This window comes from Pipistrellus kuhlii, unplaced genomic scaffold, assembly GCF_014108245.1.
Source record: "Pipistrellus kuhlii isolate mPipKuh1 unplaced genomic scaffold, mPipKuh1.p scaffold_m20_p_26, whole genome shotgun sequence".
NCBI lineage: Eukaryota > Metazoa > Chordata > Mammalia > Chiroptera > Vespertilionidae > Pipistrellus > Pipistrellus kuhlii.
Window position 1 is genome coordinate 330330 of NW_023425525.1, and position 23925 is coordinate 354254.

The window sequence follows — 23925 nt, forward strand, 5'->3', positions numbered from 1 at the left end:
AGCAGACCTTCTGTGAAGTTTGCTGACAGCAGGAAGGCCTGGACCTGCCGCAGAAACGCTGACTCCCTGTGTGCGGGCCCAGGTTCTGTAGATGAATGAGTTCTGCAGGTGGTTCGGGCACAGCCACACTGAGGAGCACCTGCAGCACCTCCAGGCCTGGACTCGTCAATCCCGGGGGGAGGAGGAGGAGGAGGAGGAGGAGGAGGAGGAGGAGGAGGAGGAGGAGGAGGAGGAGAATCAGTGCCTTGCCTTACTCTCCTGAAAGTTTAAATGCTCAGTAGCTCTGGAGAGACAGCAAAAGCGGCGTCTACGCTCCCTGGGCACGTTCAGGGTTGTGCTTGTGTTTGGTCAGCCACACGGTCCCTTTGTGAGGGAGGCCAGATGGTGGATGGGTAAATGAGTTGGTAAGGACAGGATGCACACGCGTGTAAGATAGCGGAGCTGGAATGAGAACACGGGGCCACGTGCCGTCCGTTCCTGCCCGGTAATCACAGGGTGAGCCTGCCAGTTAGAAAACCTTTCTGAAATGTTTCTTTCCCACGGGATGGAAATGACGATGTACCTCAGAAGGCCGTGGAGGAATGACTAGGGTTGGGGCTGTGGATGTGCTGACACATTGTGAAGGGACACAGAAACCGTGGGGCCACATTCCTATCATGGCTCTGGCTCTGTACCACGTGTTCCTCACACACAGCTGCCTCTTCCTCCTCCCCACCCCGTGACCACACAGATCTGTGTTTCCCCCAAAGTAAGACATCCTCCGAAAATAAGACCTAGCACATGGAAAGACAAGACATCTCCTGAAAATAAGACCTAGCGCAACTTTGGGAGAAAAAATTAATATAAGACACTGTCTTATTTTCGGGGAAACAGGGTAGCACTGTCTGCATGGGTGACATGCCCCGTGTGTGTGCAGGCATTGCTCTGAGGGCCGGCAGATCAAGGTGTGGGTCCCTAACTGTGGAGCTTTTTCATTCCAATGGGAATGTTCTCTGTGTTCCATGGGCCAGAGTAGCCACTCTGTCCTGCAAACACTAGGCTGGATTGAGCTTGTGTTTTCTCTGCTCCGGGACCCCAGGTGTTAGAGAGCAACACAGTTCCTGTGTTTGATTGTTCTGTGTCTCCTGTGCCCGAGTCACACAGCAGAATAGATTTACAGAAGTTGAGAAAGGCTTGGCCTTAATAGCCAAATCTCTTACCTACAATTCTGAAATCTTAGAAAGTCTGAAAAGTATCAATATTTCATAGACACTTGTGTGTTAAAGTGTCTGTTGACCCTCCACACATATTCTGAGTCCATGCCTTGGTTTCTCAGTGGACAGACTGGACAGACACCTCAATGGGTTGAGAAGGGGCTGTGCAGACCCTGTAGATGAAGGGAGTGTGGTCACATATCTGTGCAACAAGCAGGCTTTTAGCTAAATATGGGCAACTGCATTGAGGAGTTCTAAACATGTTCAGATGCTCACATTCATTTAATTCCTACTGGGAAAACACATTGTCTAGTAAATATTTCATTGATCTTTAACAAAAAATCTGATTATTATCTTGGAAATTTGGTAGGTTGGATTATCTATTTTTTCTGATACCAATAAATTTTTATTACTATTGTAGGGTCTTAAATTTCAGCAGGGAACATCTCATGAAGAAAAAGAAGTTGGATGCCCTTACGGGTGAACAACTGAACTTTCTTTTGTCCTTGGTGGAATTTTTGGAGAAATTGTTGTTGCCTAACCTTTTGGACTCATCCAGCAGTCCCACGAAGACTATTCTAAATGCAACTCATTCCTGGATAAATCACTCAAAGGATTTAGGAAGAGAACCATCTGGTATTGATACTCATAAACTTTTGGAATTTGGCCAAGAGGTGATTGAAAAAGTGCACACTCTTGAAAAGATGGAATCAAGCTATGTTTTGAGATTTATGGAAGCAGTACTTTCTGAAATTAACCCCAAGTTCCTGGAATTGTGGACATACAGCATTTCCAAAGGAAAGAGAACTAAATTCGAAAACTTGTCTACACTTTCAAATTTTTCTATTCTAGGAAATGAGAGGATTCTTAGTAAAAGCTTTAATTTTTCCAAGTTGTTTCGCTTGGATTGGCCTGAATTACCAGCTGTGAAAATGGATTTTGTTCATCTAAGTGAATCTATAATCCACCGTCTCTACGAACTTGGATTCCTGAGGCAGGAGCAAGTCTCAGATGTTTATGACTTCACAGTCCTTCAGGGCATAGGTATTTCTCATGTCACCAAGGAAGACTTTATGTTTGTGATGAAAACTCTCCTGGACACCATTGAATTAGTATCAGATAAGCCAGGGGTTCTTGCCAAGGTTGTAACTTGCCTTCCTGTGGTTTGGTGCCGGAATCACACAATATCTGGATTTCAGCAGAATCCAGAGTTAGAAGCCTGTAATGGCCACTTCTACAGCAAAATGGCTAGTATACTTGACCACCTCCAACTGTCTCCCCCAGGTGAAGTGTCACAATGTTCAAATGAAAGCTCCCGGATGGAAATTACTAAGAAAATGGTCTGTGTAATTCATGAGCTAGTGGACTGGAGCTCCATTCTTCTAGAGCTGTCGGAAATCTTCCACATTAACGCCTCGCTTATGAAAACTGTGCAAGAATTTAGGCAGAAGGTGTTTTCATTTGTCCTATCTGGAAATCAGAGCAAAGATAGCACCTCTTCACTCTGTCCCCCTGTTCTCATAAAACACGTTGCTTTACAAATCATAGAAAAATTTAGAAACGTCAGCTTTACAAAAGCTTCATCAGATGAAAACATTCTTGATAAATTAGCTCTTTTAAACAGGATCCTTAACAATGAAGGTGCAGAGGCATCACCTGGGAATCTTTCCTTAAGTTGGGGAAGGATGATAAAATCACTTTCTGGGGATGAGAGCCTAGAAAATAGAACTCGCTCTGTAGTCTCTCTACTCATGATGTTTTTGGATGCAAACCTCCTAAGAGGGAATTTTGAAGCACTATCAAGTTTTATTAAAGGGAGTAAAACAGCTTACAACTTTGTAGATCTGTGGCTTGAGTCTGAGCAAGCCATGAAAGATCCAAACCTGAATAGACGAGCCCTGTTCTCTAAAATTAATGAAGAGATTCCAATGATTAACTCAATGGCTCTTCAAAAAATGACCATGCAACTTGTCCATATTTTGGAAAGCCTGAATTCATCATTGTTGCAGTTGTCAGAAATGACCAGAGATTTTCCATCTGTCACAAAAATCTGGCTTCGTAAATATGCAAGTGAAGAATACTCCAGAAGAATACAAATATTCTTTTTCCTTATGGCCAATGAGAATTCAACATTGACTAAAGATATTAATACCTTTTTGGATTATCTCAAAAACATTTCCAGAGGAGGTGATTCTCACATTGACCTTATTGCTCAACTGGTAAACCAAGAACAGTCAACTAATTTCTCGGTTGCTAGTAGGTTGCTTTTGAAAAGCTTCCTAGTTAATGCAATCAATAACTTAGCTGCAGGCTCTCAACAAGCAGCCTGGAACTTAAGTGACACTGACCTTCAGGTCCTGAATCTCATTAACCTCACCTTGAACCAGACACCGTTAGAGAAGGGTGAGAGAATACTTCTCCCTCCAGGAGGCATGGTGGAGTTCATGGGACAGCTTTTGAAAACATTCTTTACCTTTGTAGAAAAGGAAAATTCTGAGAACAAAACATCTCTTTTGTTGAAAGACCTCCACAACATGTTTGCAGAGATAAGGTGAGTCTATTTCTGTACAGGACATGTCGTTACTCATTCAACCCGCTTTCCTTCCCGGAGTGCAGCATTATATCTGGCCCTGTGGAAGCTCTTTGAAGTGAATCGTGGCTTAGCGAACATCTCATTGAAATGTTGAAGTAAAATAACTGATGACTGTTGTTTACTAAACATACACTGAGTGGCCAGATTATGATGATCTCTGAATGCATAATAATTTGGCCTCTTGTGTGTATCCTATACAATAAAAAGCTGATATGAAAATTGTCCCCTTGACCAGGTGTTCAACCAGCAGGCCAGCCAGTCAACCGCCCATCACTCATATCCCCTCCCCCTGGTCAGGCTGGCTGGATTCCATCCATACATGAATTCATGCACCGGGCCTCTAATTTGTGTGTGTGTGTGTGTATACTGAGTGGCCAGATTATTGTGTTCAGAGATCATAATAATCTGGCCACTCAGTGTATATAGAAACTGCTTAGTCCCTGGCAATTAGTCACTTACAATACTTTGTCTTTTTTGCTTATGAATATCATTATGAAATTCTATATTACATGAAATTAAAATTAGTTTTAAATATTTATGCATATACATATCATGGTCATAATTCAAATTATTGTAATAACTGTAATCGCAACTGAGGAGTTTAAATATTTTCAGTTTACCTACTGCAATGTTTATATTTGTGAATTGACAAAATTCAAAAATTTTAAAATGAACAGTCACATTATGTTTTTTCCATATATCCTTTCCCATTCCTTTGAAGCTTGCCAGCCAGCTTAATATTTTGTTTAGAATAAATATTAATTTTCATTGGTGATGTATTTTAGCATCAGCAGCCAGTCAGTATTATCCCCCCATAATGCTTGTATAAAACAAAAAAATTAACTATATGTTTTAATTTTTCCATTGCTATACATGAAATTAAAAAGTGTATATACAGCTTTGTCCCAAAGGATAAAGTTTTAGAAATTCTGAAAATAGACCAATTTCTTACCTCCATGAAAGAAAAGAAATTGATGAGCATTTTTTCAAGGTTAAAGGAGACCATAAATCACCTAATCAAAGGATGGTTTATGCCAGATCACACAGACTTTTATTTTGATAATTACCGAGGATGGAAGTTCCTGCGAGATTTATTTAATGCTCTTCTAAGTAAAACTTCTGTGAAAAATAAGACTGAAAAGAACTTGGAGATTCTTACCCAGGTAAGTCAGTTGTTTTTCCACCTGAATAGTTCTGCAAACCTGTCCCAGTTCTGCAAACCAGCTCAGCCACCAGCTCCAGGCAGCTCTCCGCCTCCTGCGAGAAGCCTCAGCAGAAATGGCGGCCGTTATGGATTCTCTTTTCAACTCTCCCAGGGAGGACTTCCGTGCCTCGTGTCCTTCACTCCGAGAGGCCATGTTTGCTAACCTAACCAACCTGCTTTCCTTCATGAGCCATTCATTCCCTCTAAGAAACATAGCGGCATTAGACATCACTAAGAGACTGCTTGGTGTTATCTCAAGAGCTGGCGGAGGAAGTCCCGTCTGGGAACCTCTCTTGGAAATGTCTGGGACTCTAGGCATGCTGGTGAGCGCAACTGTGGAAATGCAGGATCTGGCCGCGTCTGTGAACTCCACGGTGGAGCTGCTCCAGCTTGCCAAGAAAGTTTCGAGGAAGATGGCCACTGTTTTTGAAACTCACCATGTCTCGGGCACCAGTGGCACTATAAAATTCTTTGATACTCTGTATTCCATTTTGCAACAGAATGTTGGAAATGTTGTGAATGAAATAACTGCTTTGAAAAAAGGGGATCAGTTAGTATTTGAAAATATCAATGACTTGTTGATGCCACTTCTGGACTTGGCCTTTGGGATGAATGGCATCAAACCTAACATTTCCCAAGACTCTGGTATTTTCAGAATGTCATCTAGCATACTATCCTATGTGAACCAGTCCAGAGAGTTTTCTGATATTTCAGAAGAAATTGCTGAATTTTTAACTTCTGGAGAAATCAATTTGGGAGACATGGAACATCTTCTGGTAGCGATTAATAATGGAACTCAAATATTTTCCCTGGATTCTGTCAACGTATGGGAAGAAATCCTAGATTGCTTAATTTCTATAAATAACATCACCAAGCAGATAGACTTCCTATGTCCGAATCCAGTTTCCACTCATGGTTTCCCTCAGGATGCTCGAGAAATGGCGCTGGTTTTGGATGAATTGCTGTCACGAGACCGCACAGAGGTAGGGCCCTACTGGAGAATGGTGACTGACCTGGCCGTCGCTCTTTGGAGTCCCTTAGAGAAGGATGACTTGAATGTTTCTAATCTGTGGCTGACGCTGGCTCCGCACGCAGACACCCTTTTGGAAGCCGCGGGAACAGTTGAGGAGTTCGCCCATGGAGGCCACGGGCGTGGAGCCCCTGCTTTCAGCTCCCCTCTGATGCGGGCGGCGACTCAGCTCCTGGAGGAAGCCGCCCGGAGCGCGCTCAGTGGGGCAGCTCTCCTGAGGAAAGGGCTTCTCTTGAACAACCCTCAGGGGGTAAGTTCCACCAGAACGGTGCTCCAGCCCGTCTTGGAGATGTTCCTTCATGCAGCCGCTGGAAAGAACATCCCACCAGGAAGAGGAGAGAAGGCCGAGAGAGAGAGGATGATCGTTGCTGACAGCCTCACCCCATCACCCTGGTTTGAGAACTGTGTGAAGGGGTTAATTGCATTAACTGAGTCCTGGCAGGAAGTCCTGGCAGATGAGAGGTATTTACAGCTAACTCGCTGTTTTCCTCTCAGCAGCTGTACAGGGGAGCAGGCCGGAGCACACTGAGCAGGGCACGAGACCTCAATTTCAGCTTTATTACTTCCGAAGCTGGCTTCCCTGGAGCGAGTCCAGTCTTGTTCTCCTGTCTGACTCATTTATTTGCAAATACAATTTGAATTTATCCAAAAATTTCCCCAAGTAAATTATTTTATTTTCAACAGTAAAAACCTCTTAACTTTATTCACTTGTCCCAAGATTAGGTCTATACACAGCTTTTCTGTCACGTGCCTGAGCACCCACAGGTCCATGGTGTGTCAGACAGGTGAGACAGGCCACATGCTTCCCACCGGAAATGGTGCTTCTAGCTGTAACTGCCAGGCAGCGGTTGGCTTCCTCCCTCATTAGAGTCAGAGTCAACTTAACACTACATGGCTGACCCACTCCACGCACTGCCCCCGCCCCGAACCCTGCTCTGAGGAGCTTCAGCCCTGCATGTGTCCGACTCGGAGTCGTCCGCTGCCTGCGGTTGCAGGACTTGCTCCCAGGTCTCAGAGATGCCGTGGCCCTCCCAGCCCACCCTTTCTTCTTTTTTAAAATCCTCACATGAGGATAAATTTTTATTTTTTAGAGGGAGGGGGAGAGAGAGACAGAGAGAGAGAGACGTGGATCAGTTGCTCTGGTCAGGGCCCCAACCAGAGATCAAACCCGCAATCTAGGTGTGCGTCCTGACTGGGAAGGAACCTGCAGCCTTTTGTGCAAGGAGACCCGAGCACTTGTCTCCACAGCGTCGGCTCGCAGGCCCAGCAGCCTCCCCGGGAGCCGGTTGGGACCTGCCCATAGAAGCCATTTGTGATGAGCAAGGTCGCGGTGCTCCGCAGCCATGCTGTCGTCTGGCATCCTGGCCTCGAGCTCACTCAGAGGCTGGGACCCTGAGACAGGGACAGGGCGTTGTCATGCTCAGAACAACACACCTGCTGAGCAAGAATGGAAGCCACCCTCCTGCTGGGCAGAGACCGTGAATGGGGACTCCTGCTCCCGGGCCCACAATCCTGTGGCACAATTGAAATATAATAATTAAACATGATTGACCAAAATATGTATAACCTGATGGTGATTGGTAAATGGCTCTACATCCCATCACGTGTTTTTTTTTTTTCCTGGCCAGAAAGATAAATTACATGTTTGACCTTCTATGTCTAAAACATAGTTCAGTAACAACTAGGCTCTGCCCCCTTTCTCTTCCGGTTCATCTACGTTTTGGTAGCTGAGAAGTAGACCTTTATCTGTTTGTATCGGAGCAATGCTCGGCTCTCCCGCCCGGCTTCGCCAAGGCTGGCCTTCAGAGGGGTCAGGTGACTTCAGACTGTCACCGGCAGGGCTCTCATCGAACTCGGCAGAAACCGGTGCCAGCAGCTCAGGGACCGCAGCGGCCCGTCCCAGGGCACTTGCATCACTAGCTCCCTCTGTCCTGACGAGGCAGCGCCGGGCTGAGAGCGGTGCCTGGCGGGTCAGGGTCCCCACGCAGGTGCTGCACTTGTTCCCGGGCGGGGAGGATGCGTGCCCACACTGGCACCTTCAATGGCATTTCTTTCTTTCCGGAGTGTTGCCAGGATGTGCCAGGACTCCCAGCAGCCCTCGGAGCCCCCGGCAGCCGCCGAGACCCCGCGGAGAGCGAGGATGCTGCTGCGTGTGCTGCCTACGCTCACAGGTGGGCCGCCCGAGGACGCTGCTCAGCCCCGGTCTGGGGGCCGCTGTCAGCGAGCCCGGGTGCCTCTGCGCTTCTTCGGGAGAAACACGCAGCTTTCGAGCCTGGCTGCCGGGCCCTGGGGGCTGGGCTGGGGCAGCTCTTCCTGAAGGCAGCAGCCACGTCTGCACCTTGTGCACCTCCTCTGCCTGGCACCAGGGATGTGCTTCCCTCCCCTCCCCCATGTGTGCCGAACGATCCACGCGGCCCCTGAATGCAGGGCACTTAGTGCTGTGTTTCAGGCTTTCCTGCTTCCATCTGACTTCCCTAAGGGCGGGCTCTGCCGCTTAGTGTCTCCTCCTCCATCCTCCCAGCACCTGTCTGCAGCGAATGACTGAATATTTGGTTGTAAATGAAGTAATTCGTGGATGAGGTCCTGCTCCAGTCCTTTCCTGCTGATTTCGGTGACTCTCCCCTTTGTGCCGCTGCTGAAGGAAGTGCAGGGCTGTCTCCCAGGAAAAGCGCTTGTCACGGGGGCTTGTCTTCAGAAAGGGAGCCTGTGTCCAGCGGAGGTGTTAGCGCGGCAGTGCCGTCAGTGCCGAGCACGGTGCCGGATGCACCGGAGCACGGTGTGCTCCCTGGAGGAAGCGCGGGAACGGCTGCGGCTCCTCCGTCTGCTCGTCTGGTGCTCAGAGCCCAGCACGCTGGAGGCGGGATTACTCTGACATCTCAGTCAGCTGGCGGGATGGCATTTAAAGGAACTTAACACTCATTATACCTAAATTTATATGTATTTTGTCATTCTGCACTGCAGCTGCTAAATTAATATAGCATACTTGAAATTACATTAGTAACAGCAAATTAATTTTGAATTTTTACATTTCACAACAAGAAAACTCAAGTATGTCATTTGCAAGCCTGCCTGAAAAACACCCAGTCACTCTGCTTTCCGTACCCAACTGCCGCTTCATCCTGTCGAGCAGGAGGGCAGTGATAGCCCGGAGACGGTACCCATAGGATTGGGCTGGAATGGGCCCAGGGGGCATGGTGCTCCTCCAGCACCCAGGGAACGAAGGCAGCCAGTTCCTCTCCTACTGGGAATAAAATAGCTAAGTGCACGCCGCTGAGTTAAGTTTGAACCAGGAGGGGAGCTATCTTTTCCTCCTCTGATCCAATACTTGAATCATGTGGGAAATGACTGCGTGCTCACCTGACAAGAGGTGAGCGCAGTCCTGCAGTCTGGCCCCGCGTGTGTGTGCAGGGGGTCCGTGCAGCGTGTGTGTGCAGGGGGTCCGTGCAGCGTGTGTGTGCAGGGGGTCCGTGCAGCTCGGATGCGCCCCGGCAGGTCCGCACAGTCCGGGCAGGAGTGCCAGGCTCTGCGCCCGCGCACAGGTGTTCTGAGGCCGAGCCATGAAGGCGGGTCGGAGAGGAGGCTGCACGGAGGGTGCAGGAGGTGCAGAGACTGAGGGGAGACGGCGCATGGGGAGTGAGCTGGGGGGAGGTGGCTCGGGCGGCCCTAGATGTGACCTGAGCCTTCGGAGGACCCAGAGCAGCACCTCCCTTTAGGAAGAGCCCCAGGCTCAGGGAGGAAGGCGGTGCAGGGTGCGCCGGGGAGGGGACCAGCGGGTGCTGTCAGGAGGAGAGATGGCTGTGAGGATGAGGTGGGGGCGGTTTTTGGATGTGACCTGTGAGCATGCAGGCTGGTTGCCCTAACCTTGGTCAGTGTGTCACCATCCTTCCCTTTGAGACTGAAAGGGCACTGCCATCTCTGCTCAGGGAAGCAAGTGAGAACTTTATCCCTAACCCTAAACCCTAGCCCCTAGCACTAGTCCTAAATCCTAAACCCAAGCCCTAACCCTAAGCCCTAACACTGACCCTAAACCCTAACCCTGATCCTAAAATCCTGACTCTAAACCCTAACACAAAATCCTAAACTCTAAACCCTAACCCTAACTATAATCCTAATCCCCTAACCCTAACCCCAACCCATGGTATTGATTTCTGCCCACTCATGGTTTTGACTTTTTGCTGAGTCATAGTTTTGAATTTTTGCTGAGTGAATTGAATGGGAGAGAAGCTAGATGTCAGAGAAAATGGAAAGAATGAGGCAAGAAGAGAAAGATCAGGTGTTAGCATCACATCTGGTTTTTAGTAACAGCCCAGCATTCGTTATTGTGTTGCTTCTCCCACTGCTGTCTCTCAGATGTGAGGGTAAAAGACCTGGTGAAGAACATCACCGCCTTCACCGAGGAGCTCCGATCTGCCCACCTCTCACCTGAAGCCATCAGCAGTATTTTGGAAGCAAATATTTCCTGCTCACAGGTACGGTGTGGCCACTTCCGCCCTCAGGCACCTGGGCTGCTGGCCTGCCCTCTCCCCCTCCCCCACTGGGCTGCTCTGATCCATGTCACTTGGAGGGGCACCTGGGCTGCTGGCCTGCACTCCTCCCACTCCCCCCCCCCCCCCCAATGTGCTGGGCTGCTCTGATCCACGTCACTCGGAGGCAGAGGGGACTGAGGTGCCCTTGTCTGATGCCATGACCTCAGGGCCCTAGTCTCAGTGTTGCCTGCCTGGGTTGGGAAGGATGAAACTGGTACGAAGTTCACTCCGGGGATTCTCAGCCCCGATGCACAGCCCCCGCATATCTCAAACGGTCTAAAGGAACTACGGCCTCCTCTAGGGACAGAGTCGCTGTGCCATCTGACCGCTGAGTGTGGTGGCTGTGGTGACGGGCTGGGCACCGCTGGGTGGCTGAGATGCATGGCTGAACTGGGGAGTGGGGATGCACAGAGGACAGGGACAGGCGAACGAATGTCCTGCTGCAGTGGGAAGCTCCTGGGTCTCAGCAGGTGTCCTAGCTGCCCTTCCAGCACTTCGGCCCGTGGAGGCTTTACTTTCCCTACAGAGAACCTTCCAGAACAGTCATCATGAAGATGGCCTTCTGCGGGGGCCAGACATGGCGGGGATCTCCCTTTTCCCTGTCCCGCACGGAAAGAGAGATGAACGAACCGGTTCTAAGTGAAGGCCGCCAGGGATTGAAAATAGAAATAAAGAGAGAAGACACAGAGATAGACTTTAAGCTGGGAGCTGGGTGGGCCGCCATCCTGTCTGCTGGAGAGGCAGGAGGAAGATGATGACCCCTCCCAGCACATTTATTTTATAGCCCAATTCCAGGAAGTAGCACCAACTTATTTGCATTCTTAAGTCGGCCCTAGCATGCCTGGATTTACATATCTAGTTCTGCCCCTGCGGACACCTGGGCTGATAGGAAGGCCAAGCTGACATGTTCCCAAGGTGTGGCTCTGCCAACGCCTTGAATTCAGCTGATGATAATTAAGGAAAATTGCCCATGTGCCTTCCCAGGCAGCCCTCTACATCTCACCCTTTTTTGTTTTTTAAGCTACTATAATAAAAGTAAAATTTAAACATTAAGAACAAAACTCTAAATTAAAACAATTTCAAACAGTGCCAATGCAAAAACTAAACTACATACATGTTATCATTATCAAAACTTGAATGTCAAGAGCAAAACTCTGGCTATTAAATAATAATAAAACAATGCCAATGCAAAACAACAATATGAGAAATCAGAACTATGGACATATTAACATTTTTAGCTACCAAATGAAAGAAAGTCTCTTTTGCTGCTGGTGTATATTTACTCAGAGTCCTTGGACTTGGCTGCACAAGACTTTGCAGAAGACTGGCAGCTAACAGATGCTAGCATGAGCAGGAACATGGTTGAAGAAGTAGCTTCAACTTCTTGCTTTCCCACAACTTCAGTCGTTTTCTTCAGATGACTCCGTGTTGACACCTCAGTCCCTTGTGTATCTTTCAGTTTTCTTCTTCTTCCCCTTTGCTGTCATTGGGCAACTTTCAGTCCTTTTGAGTGAAGGGACACAGGAGCTTCTGTGGGTACTTGTGACGGCTGTAATGCTCTGGCACCCGAATTGGCTGCTTTGCTCCTTCTGGAAAGATATAAAACACCACCTCTTCCCCACATTATTACTGAGTCTGATAAAACTCTTTTCTGGCTTATGCTTCCTTCCACCTAGCTGACTTGGTGGAGGCCTGATACCTTTCACCTGCTGTACAATCCTCTGCATCACAATTCAAATATTTTAAAGTATAAAGAGCATAACGGAGCCTCTCTTGAGGTGACACATAACTTCTGTCTCCCCCTTTTTGTTTTAGTAAATGATTTTACGAGTACGATTGGCTCTTTCCACTATTGAGTAACATCCATTTTGTCAGATTTGATTACGTTTAAGTCCTCGGGGGCTTACACACACAGAGGGGATAACACACTGAGGACTTTGCTTTCAATAAAACATGGAAATTGTCCTCTAACATTTTAAAGGCTGAAAATTATATGAAAAGTTCCTCTGAATTAGTGTGTCCTATTTCAATAGCTGTTTCAATAATTTTTGCCATACTTACCACATAAGCACTATTTCTATAGGTTGATGGGCTCCATAGCAAAATCTGTTAAGGCATAAATGAAAGCTTGTATTTCTACTGAAATATAAGAAGTTTGAAGGATCTTTGCTCCCCTGCTGCAGTAGATCCAGCCTTTCCAGAACTGGATCCATCTGTAAAAATGGCTAATGACCGAGGTATGACATTTCTTTTAATGTGGCAGTTAATACCATTCCCTGTGTTAGAAATAAGACAAGCCTCCAAGTCAGGGGTCCTGGTAAAAACAGAACAGAAGGGTCACACACATGGTCTGGAAGCACGTGCACACTGACCTTCCTTGCCCTTGGACCTGGGCAACCTGCAGCAATGCACAGGTGCTGACTGCTAGCATGGCAAGGCATCTTCACTATCTTTATCTCTGGACTATTTCTCCTCTGTTCTTGTGGGCCACTGCTTATTCTGTGGCTGTAGTAGTCCTATCAGGTCCTCTCTGGTATCTGTTGTTGCAGGAATCCATATGGTCTTGGAGTTTTCTGGAAATATAAACATATTCTTGACCAAAGGTTAATAAATAAATCTTTTCTATAAATTAGACTTGGGATCCTTCTGATTTTTGTTAAAATAATTTTCCTTTGGCTTATTTTGACACCACAAGATTTTTCATGGGTGTCTTGTTAAAATTAATTTTAGAATAAAATTTTTTAAGCAATTAAGGCTTGATATAGTTTACTTACAGGATATTTTTTACAGGATATTATTCTACTATCCTTTATATTTAATTATTAGGAGGCTTTTGTAAAAAAATTAATGCAGTCTTAATAACCTTTTATTTTTACATAGAAATATGACTGCTTTGGACTCATTGTATGTTAAGCAATTTTAGCATGAAATGAACTACAAATAGAAATTTTAGTTAATACTTAAGGAACAGCTTTTGTACAATTAAATTTTCTTAAATATTCACTTATTTCATTTAGCCAATTTAAATTAATCTGAAAACTTGTCTATCTTAATTTACCCTGTAAATATTAATGGAAAGTATTATTTGCATCCTTGAGAAAGTTCTAAGCATTCCTAGTGTTAGGCTAGATTTAGATATATCAGCCACGTCTCTGTTGCCTGGGTCCCGATCTGCGCTGGGCCTAGTCTCTTTCTATTATCTGAGTCCCCATCTGAGCTGGGCATGGGAAGCATGAAACAGCCATGGAGGGCAGGAGACCTCCCTCGGAAGGGGTGAAGGTTCAAGCCCCTGCAATGTTGGGGGGGGGGTGAGGATCTGTGCCCCACCTCTGTTGATCCACAAGTTCTTTCCTGATGGCCCCTCTGTGACTGTGCCTGTTTTAGTTTGTTCCTTCCCTGAGGCATCTTTCCTGTCTTTGGCTAACCAGCCATCCTCCGGGGCCAAGCAGGGTGATGTGAGGTTCAGTTCTGTCTCCTTGGTAGCCTATGCCCCTGTGGCCTTCATGCCCAGTACCTGCCTTGGGGTCCCCTCACCTGCTGGCGGGGCCCCAGCATTGATCACATATCTTGGGGAACCCAGGTTTCTTCTCTGGGGAGGGCATTGTGAGAAGAGGGTCCCTCTTGGCAAAAAGGGCCAATATAGAATGCTTAAGTGCCTTCCCAAGGGGCCTTCCACACAGTGGAAGGGATTAAATTCTCTCATGTCCTTTTAAATTGCTGCCAAACATTCAAAGAATTAGTTTTTTAAGTTTGTTTACAATATGCTGTTGTAAAATATCATAATTATAATGACATTGTAGAATAATATCATGTTAGGATATTCTTTGCTCTAAGCCACATGTGTCAAACACAAGGCCCGCGGGCCAAATCCGTCCCGCCAGGCCTTGCAATGTGGCCCGCACCGCGCTGTCATCACTGCACTCCGCTGCGTTTCCATCACAATGACAGTTTATGACTGTTCAGTAAACCATTCGGCCCGAGATTTAGGCTGGATTTTAGATTTTGGCCCCTTCTCTGATTGAGTTCGACACCCCTACTCTAAGCCAATTATTCAATTTCAAATTGGCTATCAATTATTTAGTTACTTCATTTTGCCCTTCTTAAGAGGCCAAAATCTTCATAAAATTTAAAATAAAAGTATAAGTAAAATGTAGTAATTAGTTTTTATTTGATAAAGCTTTCCATGTGATTCCAAGTATCAATCAGTTTAATTAAAACTGTATTTCTTTTAAGAGAGAACAGACTTTTGAAAAACATTTTGGGGCACCATGAAAAGTCCAAAAGTTACTCTCAAAACCTTGAAATACACTTGGAAAGATCAAATACATACATATATATATATATATATATATATATATATATATATATATATGATTTAAAGATTACATACTTAAATTATCTTAAACTATCAATTACATTTAAACTGGATCATAGAATTAATCCTCTTCTTAAATCAGACCAATAAGTAACATTTTTTGAATTTCTAATTATTTAAGAGAAAATATATTTTATTTTCTCAAAAACAAGTTTCTATACTCTAGGCATTTAGTTACTACAATTATATAATTTCTCCCAATTCAATCTGAACCTTAAACTTTCAGAGCTTGCAAGTCAAATATTCAGCAGTTCTTTATTAATGACACCTTTATATTCTTAAGAATAAATTTTAAAATCCAATAATTAACTTTAAACCATGTTTTTTTCTGCTGGAGGAAACTGAGAAACAAACTTGTAGGTATTCACATGTAAACTTGTCCTTAAAAAAATGGCTACTGGCAGGAAGCTGATTTCATTTAAAAAAATATATATATTTTATTGATTTTTTTACAGAGAGGAAGAGAGAGTTAGAAACACTGATGAGAGAGAAACATTGATCAGCTGCCAAGGTACCACGGTACATGCCCTTGACCGGAATAGAACCCGGGACCTTTCAGTCCGCAGGCCGACGCTCTATCCACTGAGCCAAACCGGTTTCTTCAGTGGGAAGCTGATTTCAAAGGAGCCACCTTCTGGGGCTTAACCTTTTCTGGGAAGGGCAGCTACCAGAAAAGGTGTAGCCATTTAAATGCAAATTAACACATTCTTTAAAGATGGCAACTGGCGGGAACCAGCCTACCTGCATACTAGGGGAGGGGCGTGTCTACCCCTTCCTCCATTAAAAAATGGGTGAAGCTTTAAAACCTCTCATGGCAAGAAAGGAGACCTTAAACTTTCAGAGCTTTAAATTTTAGGTAGCAAAATTAAATACTTAGCATTTTTCAAATCAATAATACTTTTATATTTTTAAGGATACATTTTAAATAAAATATAAGGCATATTTAATTAATAGAGTAACATATCATCTAGACCTCATATAAGGCATACTCAGTATTATAACAATTCAATGCATTTATATCAGTAAACTTAAAAGTTTTAAGTTTCCAGCCAATAGGCCTGGCACAGCTGTTAACTTTTAAAAGAATTTTCCTGCTGGGGAAGTCAAGAAACAAACCCATAGCTATTCACATGTAAACTTGCTATCTACTTCCTGGTGGTTAATTGCCGCTGGATGGGAAAATTCAAAAGAGCCTGGCAAAGCCCTCCTGTATCCGCCATCTTTAAAAACGGTGGGAGATGAGGCCTTTTAAATGGCTTTCTCGGGGAGTAGCGTCCATATTGGATCACCACCTGTCTCCCTTCCCCCACCTCCTTGTTTCTTAGGGGGAAGATTCAGTAATGGTCTGGCTTCTACTATTTTTATTTTATCTTTTCAATTTTTATTTATTTTTATTTTTTAAGGAAGAAAAATATTTTTTTAGGATAAAGAATTATTGGCAGTTGCTGAGAAATTCCTTTAATCTTTTTACTTGGTTTCAAGTCTGTGGTCACAGGAAGGACACGTGGAGGCATAGGAGGTGAGATGGTATTCTTAAAGATTCACACCCTTCCATTTCAGGCTGTAAGGCCGTGGCTGCACCCCATTAGATGTTTTTTTTTAAAATATATTTTATTGATTTTTTATAGATAGGAAGGGAGAGAGATAGAGAGCTAGAAACATCGATGAGAGAGAAACATCGACCAGCTGCCTCTTGCACACCCCCTACCAGGGATGTGCCCGCAACCAATGTACATGCCCTTGACCGGAATCGAACCTGGGACCTTTCAGTCTGCAGACCGACGCTCTACCACTGAGCCAAACCGGTTTCAGCCCCACTTAGACATTCTTAAACTCACCTGTGCTGAATCAAGATCATCACCAATTAAAATAGGAATTTTCTCTGGACTTGCTGCTGAGTATTGGTCATGCAACTGCTTTCTAAACTTTTCCCAGGTTTCATCAACAAAACTTAAGAAATCAAGAATCTGACTATGCTTAACAGAATATCTTTGAGCTATGAGTGTAGTTTAAAGCATTTAGAAGGATTACCCATGTTTTACACCCAGCTAATTTAATTTGCAATACACTCCCCTTACCTTACAATTCCTTAAATCTGTGGTGCGTGCAATTCTTGGGAGCGATCCCTTGCCTCTTGTTGCCTCTTTTGGCCCACGTCGGGTGCCAGAATGTGGGGGCCAGACATGGTGGGGATCTCCATTTTCCTCATCCAGTACAGAAAGAGAGATGAACGAACCAGTTCTAAGTGAAGGCCGCCAGGGATTGAAAATAGAAATAAAGAGAGAAGACACAGAGATAGACTTTAAGCTGGGAGCTGGGTGGGCCGCCATCCTGTCTGCTGGAGAGGCAGGAGGAAGATGATGACCCCTCCCAGCACATTTATTTTATAGCCCAATTCCAGGAAGTAGCACCAACTTATTTGCATTCTTAAGTCGGCCCTAGCATGCCTGGATTTACATATCTAGTTCTGCCCCTGCGGACACCTGGGCTGATATGAAGGCCAAGCTGACAACACGTCCACCATGTTGGGGAAACATGTGCCCAAGGTGTGGCTCTGCCTACACCTTGAGTTCAGCTGATAATAATTAAGGAAATTGCCCATGTGCCTTCCTAGGCAGCCCTCTACAGCCTTCAAGTGGACGTTTTTATTCATCGTCTGCTGGACCCCAATTTCATGTGGATTCTGGCTAATTGGGGCTGAATGCAAACCATGGCAGGTAGATAAGTTAATGAAGAATGACTCTGTACTAAGAGAGAGAATGAAGCTAGGACCCCAACATTCAAACAGCATCAGCAAGCTCTTCGTGGTGTCACGGAGCATCTGTCTTGAAGGAAAATCCCAAAAGGCGGCTCATTGAGTGCCATATACCTAGGTGGGGGGAGGTGGGAGGAGGGAGGTGGGAGGAGGGCCCTGTGTCTGGGTGGGGGGAGGTGGGAGGAGGGCCCTGTGCCTGGGTGGGGGGAGGTGGGAGGTGGGAGGAGGGCCCTGTGTCTGGGTGGGGGGAGGTGGGAGAAGGGCCCTGTGCCTGGGTGGGGGGAAGTGGGAGGAGGGCCCTGTGCCTGGGTGGGGGGAGGTGGGAGGAGGGCCCTGTGTCTGGGTGGGGGGAGGTGGGAGGAGGGCCCTGTGCCTGGGTGGGGGGAAGTGGGAGGAGGGCCTGTGCCTGGGTGGGGGGAGGTGGGAGGAGGGCCCTGTGCCTGGGTGGGGGGAGGTGGGAGGAGGGCCCTGTGCCTGGGTGGGGGGAGGTGGGAGGTGGGAGGAGGGCCCTGTGCCTGGGTGGGAGGAGGTGGGAGGAGGGCCCTGTGTCTGGGTGGGGGGAGGTGGGAGGAGGGAGGAGGGCCCTGTGTCTGGGTGGGAGGAGGTGGGAGGAGAGCAGCTGTGATCAAATTCCATGTGGGACCTCCAGGCAGTGGCAGCGACTGGCCAAGGAAGAGGCTGACTGCGGGCTGGAGCCGGGACAGGTCAGCGCCCTCCAGGCCCTTCCCTCAGGCTCTGCCTTGGCTGGTGCTGCTGCCTGATCAAGCTGCTGCCACCAGGTGTCGCCAGCACCCCATCTCAGGAGGGCGGTGCTCGGAGAAGGCTCTGCAGAGGGGACCTGGCTGTGCAGGTGGCAGCCGCTGATTGCTGCGTCCCTGCTCCCCCTCTGCCTCCCTGACCATGGCTGTCACTGTGGCCACCTAAGTGCTGGGCGGTCAGGCCACGGGAGGCTATTAGAAAGCTCGCATTCCTGCTGTTCAGGGAAACGGTCCCTTCCTCACCTGATCATGACGTGTGTCCACAGACCCGGCATGCGCCCATGGTCAGGTTGGAGGCGACACTAGGGCTCTGGCTTTCTCCGTTGTCCGGTGGGCAGAAGGTAGCATCCTGCGTGTCGCTGTGGCCACTGCCTACCCGGCTCCCTGGACTTCCGGCACGGCCAGTCAGTTGTGCATTCGTCGCACTGGGTCCTCTGTCCGCTGTTGGCTGCCCACAGGGAACACTCTCCCCGGAGAAAAGAACAGGCCTCCCTCTCACGTCCACGCAGACCGCCTTTCTGGCGGGGCCTCCAGAAGCTGGGCCGTCCTGCTCTGAGCAGCAGGGTTCTCTGGGCAGCAGCTGAGTCAGGACATGGGATGCTGAGAGGCACATGCGGTGATTCTCGGTGATGCACCTCAAAACCAGAGAGGAGGGAGCCCTATTCCAAGCAGGGCCACACAATTCCACCTTCTGCCATGGGTTATGCTGCTGCTGGGGCGCTGTCGGCCCCGAATCTGGTTTAATGCGCACTTGCGTTTGCATCCCACACCCTGTAGACACAACTTTGCAGAGTCCCCTCTGGCTCCGGGACCCCTCGGGGGATGGAGAGCAGGCCAGGCCGAGGGACCCCATCTCCGGAGGGACCCCACTCACTCTGCAGACGCTGGGGAGGGACTGTGGGAGGTTGGCACCAGGTGTGTCTGGCCCGTCTCGCCCAGTCTCACCGGCCACCTTCTAATGACTTTCCTCAGTCACTTATAAACTAGATCAAACACAGTCCTCCTCAGCTGCTCCTTCTGGCTTTGTTTGCTTTGTCTTTTCAAAAATTATAATGAGCTCAGAGGTCTGGTTTCAGTTTGCAAAAGGAGGAGGAGACAGTTTCTCACTGATAACTGCGGAGTGAGAGGGATAAATGGAGGCAGAGGCTGGGGCTGAGCGTGAAGAACCAGCGCAGCAATCTCTCTGAGAGCAGCCAGGGCTGGGGCGGGGCCGGGCGGCAGCGGCGAGTGCAGGACAGTGGCCATGTGTTGCCCTTGAGCCATCAGAGGGCAGGTTGCTTAAATCAGCGCACATTTCAGAAACGCTTTCATCCAGGATGTGTGAGGGGAACAGAGGTGGCTCGTGTGTCTCCAGGGGAACCCCCGCATTCAGGGAGCTGGGCGCTCAGGCTCCTCCCTGAGCAGGGTGCCTGGCTGGGGTGCATCTGCTCAGACCCTCCTCCACCAGGTCCTGTCCGGCGCCCTGACGCTGGCTCTGTCCGGGAGATGTGACCAGGATGTGCTGCGTCTCCTGCTGGCCTCGCCTGAGGACGGGAAGGCGCGGTTGGCCGCTAAGGAGCTGTGCGGCCTGCCCGGGGCCAGCGTGTACTCTCTGCTTGCGTCTGTGAGTCGCCACCTGGACCTGCGCAGCTTCGTTTACAAGGTGAGGCGCCCCCTGGCGTGGCCTGTGATGTCCGTGGGCTGCCTCTGGGGGCGGGGGAGAGGCCAAGAGAGAATAGAGCAGCAGGTGCGCGCCGCTCAGATGCCCCTGAGAGGAGAGCGTGGTGGTGGTTACTCCGTGTGTGTTTTCCTTCCAGACGCTCATGCCAGCTGAGGCCCAGGGTGTGCTCAGCTCCCTGCTGGCCGTCGTCTCCAGGCTCAGCCACCTGCTCCCCAGGGCCAGCCACGTCCTGGAACACCTGCCCCAGTTTCTCCACACGCCCAACATCATGGCCTTGCTGGACCTGCCCGCCGCTCGGCAGGTGTGTGTGTGACCGGGCCTCAGGGTGGCCTTCGGACGTGCTGGCCTCCGGTCCTGCTGCCTGCACTTCTTTTGCCGCATCTAGTTCTGCCCAGACCAGGATGCAGGACAGGAAGCCCTCTGAAGGGCACTGGAGGCAGCAGCAGGACACAAAGCCAGGCTGGCATCTCTGAGGAGGAGGCTGGGCCGCTTGTGCTGGTCCGAGTCAGCATAAAGGAGGGTCCTGGGCCCGTGGGCCTAAGTCACAAACCTTAAAGCAGTTCCTTCATGTAAACAATCAGCATACAAATTACAGATCATTTCTGCAACATAGGCAAACTCGAATGAGTTAGTGGTGTGATATTTGTCTTGGCTTCAACTCTCTCTGCCTGGGATGGAGCTGACTGGGAGGGAGTGTGGGGGGTATGGGCATGGGTGCAGGATGTGGCAGGTGGTGGGATGAGTCCTCAGAGCTGCCCATCAGCCAGGGGACAGTTTGGGGATAGAGACCACACTGAGAGTGTTAGTCTGCATTAGCGATATTTGTGGATTAAAGCTCATCGCTGGGCAGGGATTGGCTGTGTGTGTGGCTCACTGAGGTGTGTCTCCACATGCTCTTAGGCTTCCCCCGGGGCCCCGGCCTCAAGCTCAGCCCTTGGCTCCTTCCAGGCTGTGGTGACGATGGTGTGCCAGGAGCAAGAGTCCTTTCTTAGCAACTCTAACATGTTCCTTAACCTGCCCAGAGTTAACGAGCTCCTGGAAAGTGACAAAGAAAAATTCAACATTCCTGAAGACTCAAGTAAGAAAACTGTAACCCATGATTGCTTAGATTAATTTGCATATTGACCATTTGCTTTGCTTTATACAAAATACTTTGTGTAGAAGGTTGGCAAGGAATTTCTTTTCCACCCTCTAACTTTTGTCCTTCCTTTTTATTGGAATTTTAAATTTTCAGTTACAGTTGACATTCAGTATTATATCAGTTTCAGGTGTATAACATAGTGATGAGTCATTTATATAATTTATGAAGTGATTCTTCTTCCCTCGCGCCCCACCCCCATTAGTCTAGTGTCCACCTGGCACCATAGATGCAAAAATTCTCAGCAAAACATTAACAGATCAAACTCAGCAATACATTAAAAGGAAAATACCCACAATCAAGTGAGGTCCATTCCTGGAATGCAAGATTGGTTCAATATCTGCAAATCCATTGACATTATACCTACATAAACAAAATGAAAATCATATGATCGTACCAACTGATGCAGGAAAAGCATTTGACACGATTCAGAACCCATTCATGACAAACTCTCTCAGCAAAGTGTCCTTCCTTCTCAGGCAGGCTGCCCAGCGCTGGCGTGGCAGCTGCACATACACACGAATATGTCTCTTCTGAAGTCAGAGTCGCTCCTGTCTGCATCAAGCTTATAATTTAAAGTGAAAGATGTTAAACTGTCAGAGCAAGCTCTATAATTCTTGCTTTAAGTTCACTATGGGCACATGCTCTTACTTTACTTTTATGGGATTATTTCTATCGAGTTCATAGTACTTTTTGAATAAAAGCACTTGTTTTCCTTTTCACCTGGTGGACGTGGGAGGAAATAGCTACAACTCTGCTCTTCATACTTGGGTGTCAGGAGTCGGGGATCGACGCCAAGAGAACATTTCCATTGCCCATGCTCTCTCGGGGCCAGAGGGACAGGAGCACTCGCCAGCTTCAGGCCTGACCACACTTGATCCTAATTGCTATGGCGAGGCAGGCTCTGCCTTCATTCCTGCCTGTGGTTGAGCCCAGCAAACGCACCGCACCACCATGAGGAGTGGAGGATCTGAGAAAACAAGGCATTTTCACATATCAAAGGAGTACATGCCACAGCTCTGTATAGTGCAGCAAAGAAAACCCAGTAGCAATTTATAAAGCAAACTTTATTTAAAAAGTCTGTGCTGGTCCCCAAACTATACCGGGCTCTCTGGACTAGGGGCTGGGCTTCCCTTTTCTCCGTTTCCGTCGTTGGTGTCCCTGCCGGCCCTGGTGCTCTCATCGATAGCTCGGTGTGACAAGTAAAGGTCACACTTCGTTTCTTTCAAACATGGATGAGAAAGTGGTACCTGAGCTTCTCATGAGACAAGAGCCACTAAACACAGCCAGGAACCACGTTCCGGAGTCTCTGCCCAAATGCAGACTTGGATCACTCACTCACTGCAAATGAGCCCCCCTCACCGGGGCATCCCATCTGGGTAACACTTTCTGTTTTAATCGCCACAGCACCGTTTTGCTTGAAGCTTTACCAGGAAATACTGCGGTCTCCAAACGGCGCTCTGGTGTGGGCCTTCCTGAGGCCGGTGTTACACGGGAAGATCCTGTACGCACCCAGCACCCCGGAGGTGGATGAGGTCATCCGGAAGGTAAGCTGCGGGGCGAGGGGCTGGAGAGCCACACGGCAGTGCTCTGGAAGCCGCCTTTAAAGAGAATGAACGTCATGGTCACGCGGGTGGGACTCCATAGGGCCTCTCAGGTTGATTACAGCTTATTCTGGCTAGTTTCCCCTGCTCTGTGGCCATTACGGTGGGGTGTGCAGTCAGGCTCTGAGGGACCCTGGAGGCAGGAGGGCTCGGATGCAGTACTAGCCAGGTGAGGATGGACAGACAGGAGGCCGGGCGAGAGCAGGGCACAGGGGCACGGGTGTCGGTTCGCTGGTTGTGCATCTGGTGACAGGCGTGGCCTCTGGGCATGCTGTGAAGGTAGGCCGGGCTGTTCCCTGCCAGCTGAGCTGCACCCCAGGGCGAGGGCGGGGGCGAGGACAGGGCTGGGGGGGCGGGGCTGGGGTGGGGGCGAACCCAGCAGTAGCGCCTGTGAAATGCTTGATTTCCCTCCTTGCTGCTGACTCCTCGGCGCTGACTACGGCAAGACTCTTATTCCCACACGTGCACTTTCCCTTGAGACAGTGGTCGGCAAAATGTGGCTCTCGGGCTACATGCAGCTCTTTGGCCCCTTGCGTTTTTAGCAAAGGCCAGCTTAGGAGTGCCCTAATTAAGTCAGTAACAATGTACCTACCTATATAGTTTAAGTTTAAAAAATGTGGCTCTCAGAAGAAATGTCAGTCGTTGACTGTGGATGTTTGGCTCTGCTGCCTAATGAGTTTGCCGACCGCTGCCTTAGATGCTGCGCTGCTTTCGTGGGGTCTTGTTGTGGCCCAGGGGCGTCTGAGCCTGCGGTGCCGTTAGGTCACCACGGAGGATGCGGTGGCTTCTGTGTAGGTCCGAGGTGGGGGGAGCGAAAAAGCGAAGGCTGGCGTTAATTTAGTCAGCCAAGGTGTATCGGAGGCATCTACTGTTCTAGACAGTGAGGTCAACATGGGGACCCCGTGGGAACAGGTGGGGAAGCAGGGGAGCAGGTGGGGCCCCGAGGAGGTGGACGGTAAGTGGGTGGAGGAGTCTGGTGAGGTCTCGGGGACACACTTCAGACCCAGGGCCTGAGGGGGGCACGTGGCAGACCTGCCCTGGGACCCAGTCCTTCCGCTCTTCTCTGCGGGCGCACGGCTGACTCTCCAG

The 23925-nt window shown here is 48.5% G+C and overlaps 1 protein-coding gene across 1 annotated transcript in view; it reads left to right on the forward strand.

Annotated features, from left to right (window-relative positions):
- ABCA13 (ATP binding cassette subfamily A member 13) overlaps positions 1-23925 on the forward strand; it is a gene marked incomplete at its 5' end in the record, with an annotated part of 89879 nt that overhangs the window by 12953 nt on the left and 53001 nt on the right. Inside the window, 8 exon segments of the mRNA XM_045587161.1 lie at positions 1615-3744; positions 4685-4994; positions 4996-6544; positions 10371-10489; positions 19882-20076; positions 20231-20395; positions 20995-21172; positions 22640-22779. Of these exon segments, the coding sequence (XP_045443117.1) occupies positions 1615-3744; positions 4685-4994; positions 4996-6544; positions 10371-10489; positions 19882-20076; positions 20231-20395; positions 20995-21172; positions 22640-22779 (4786 nt within the window).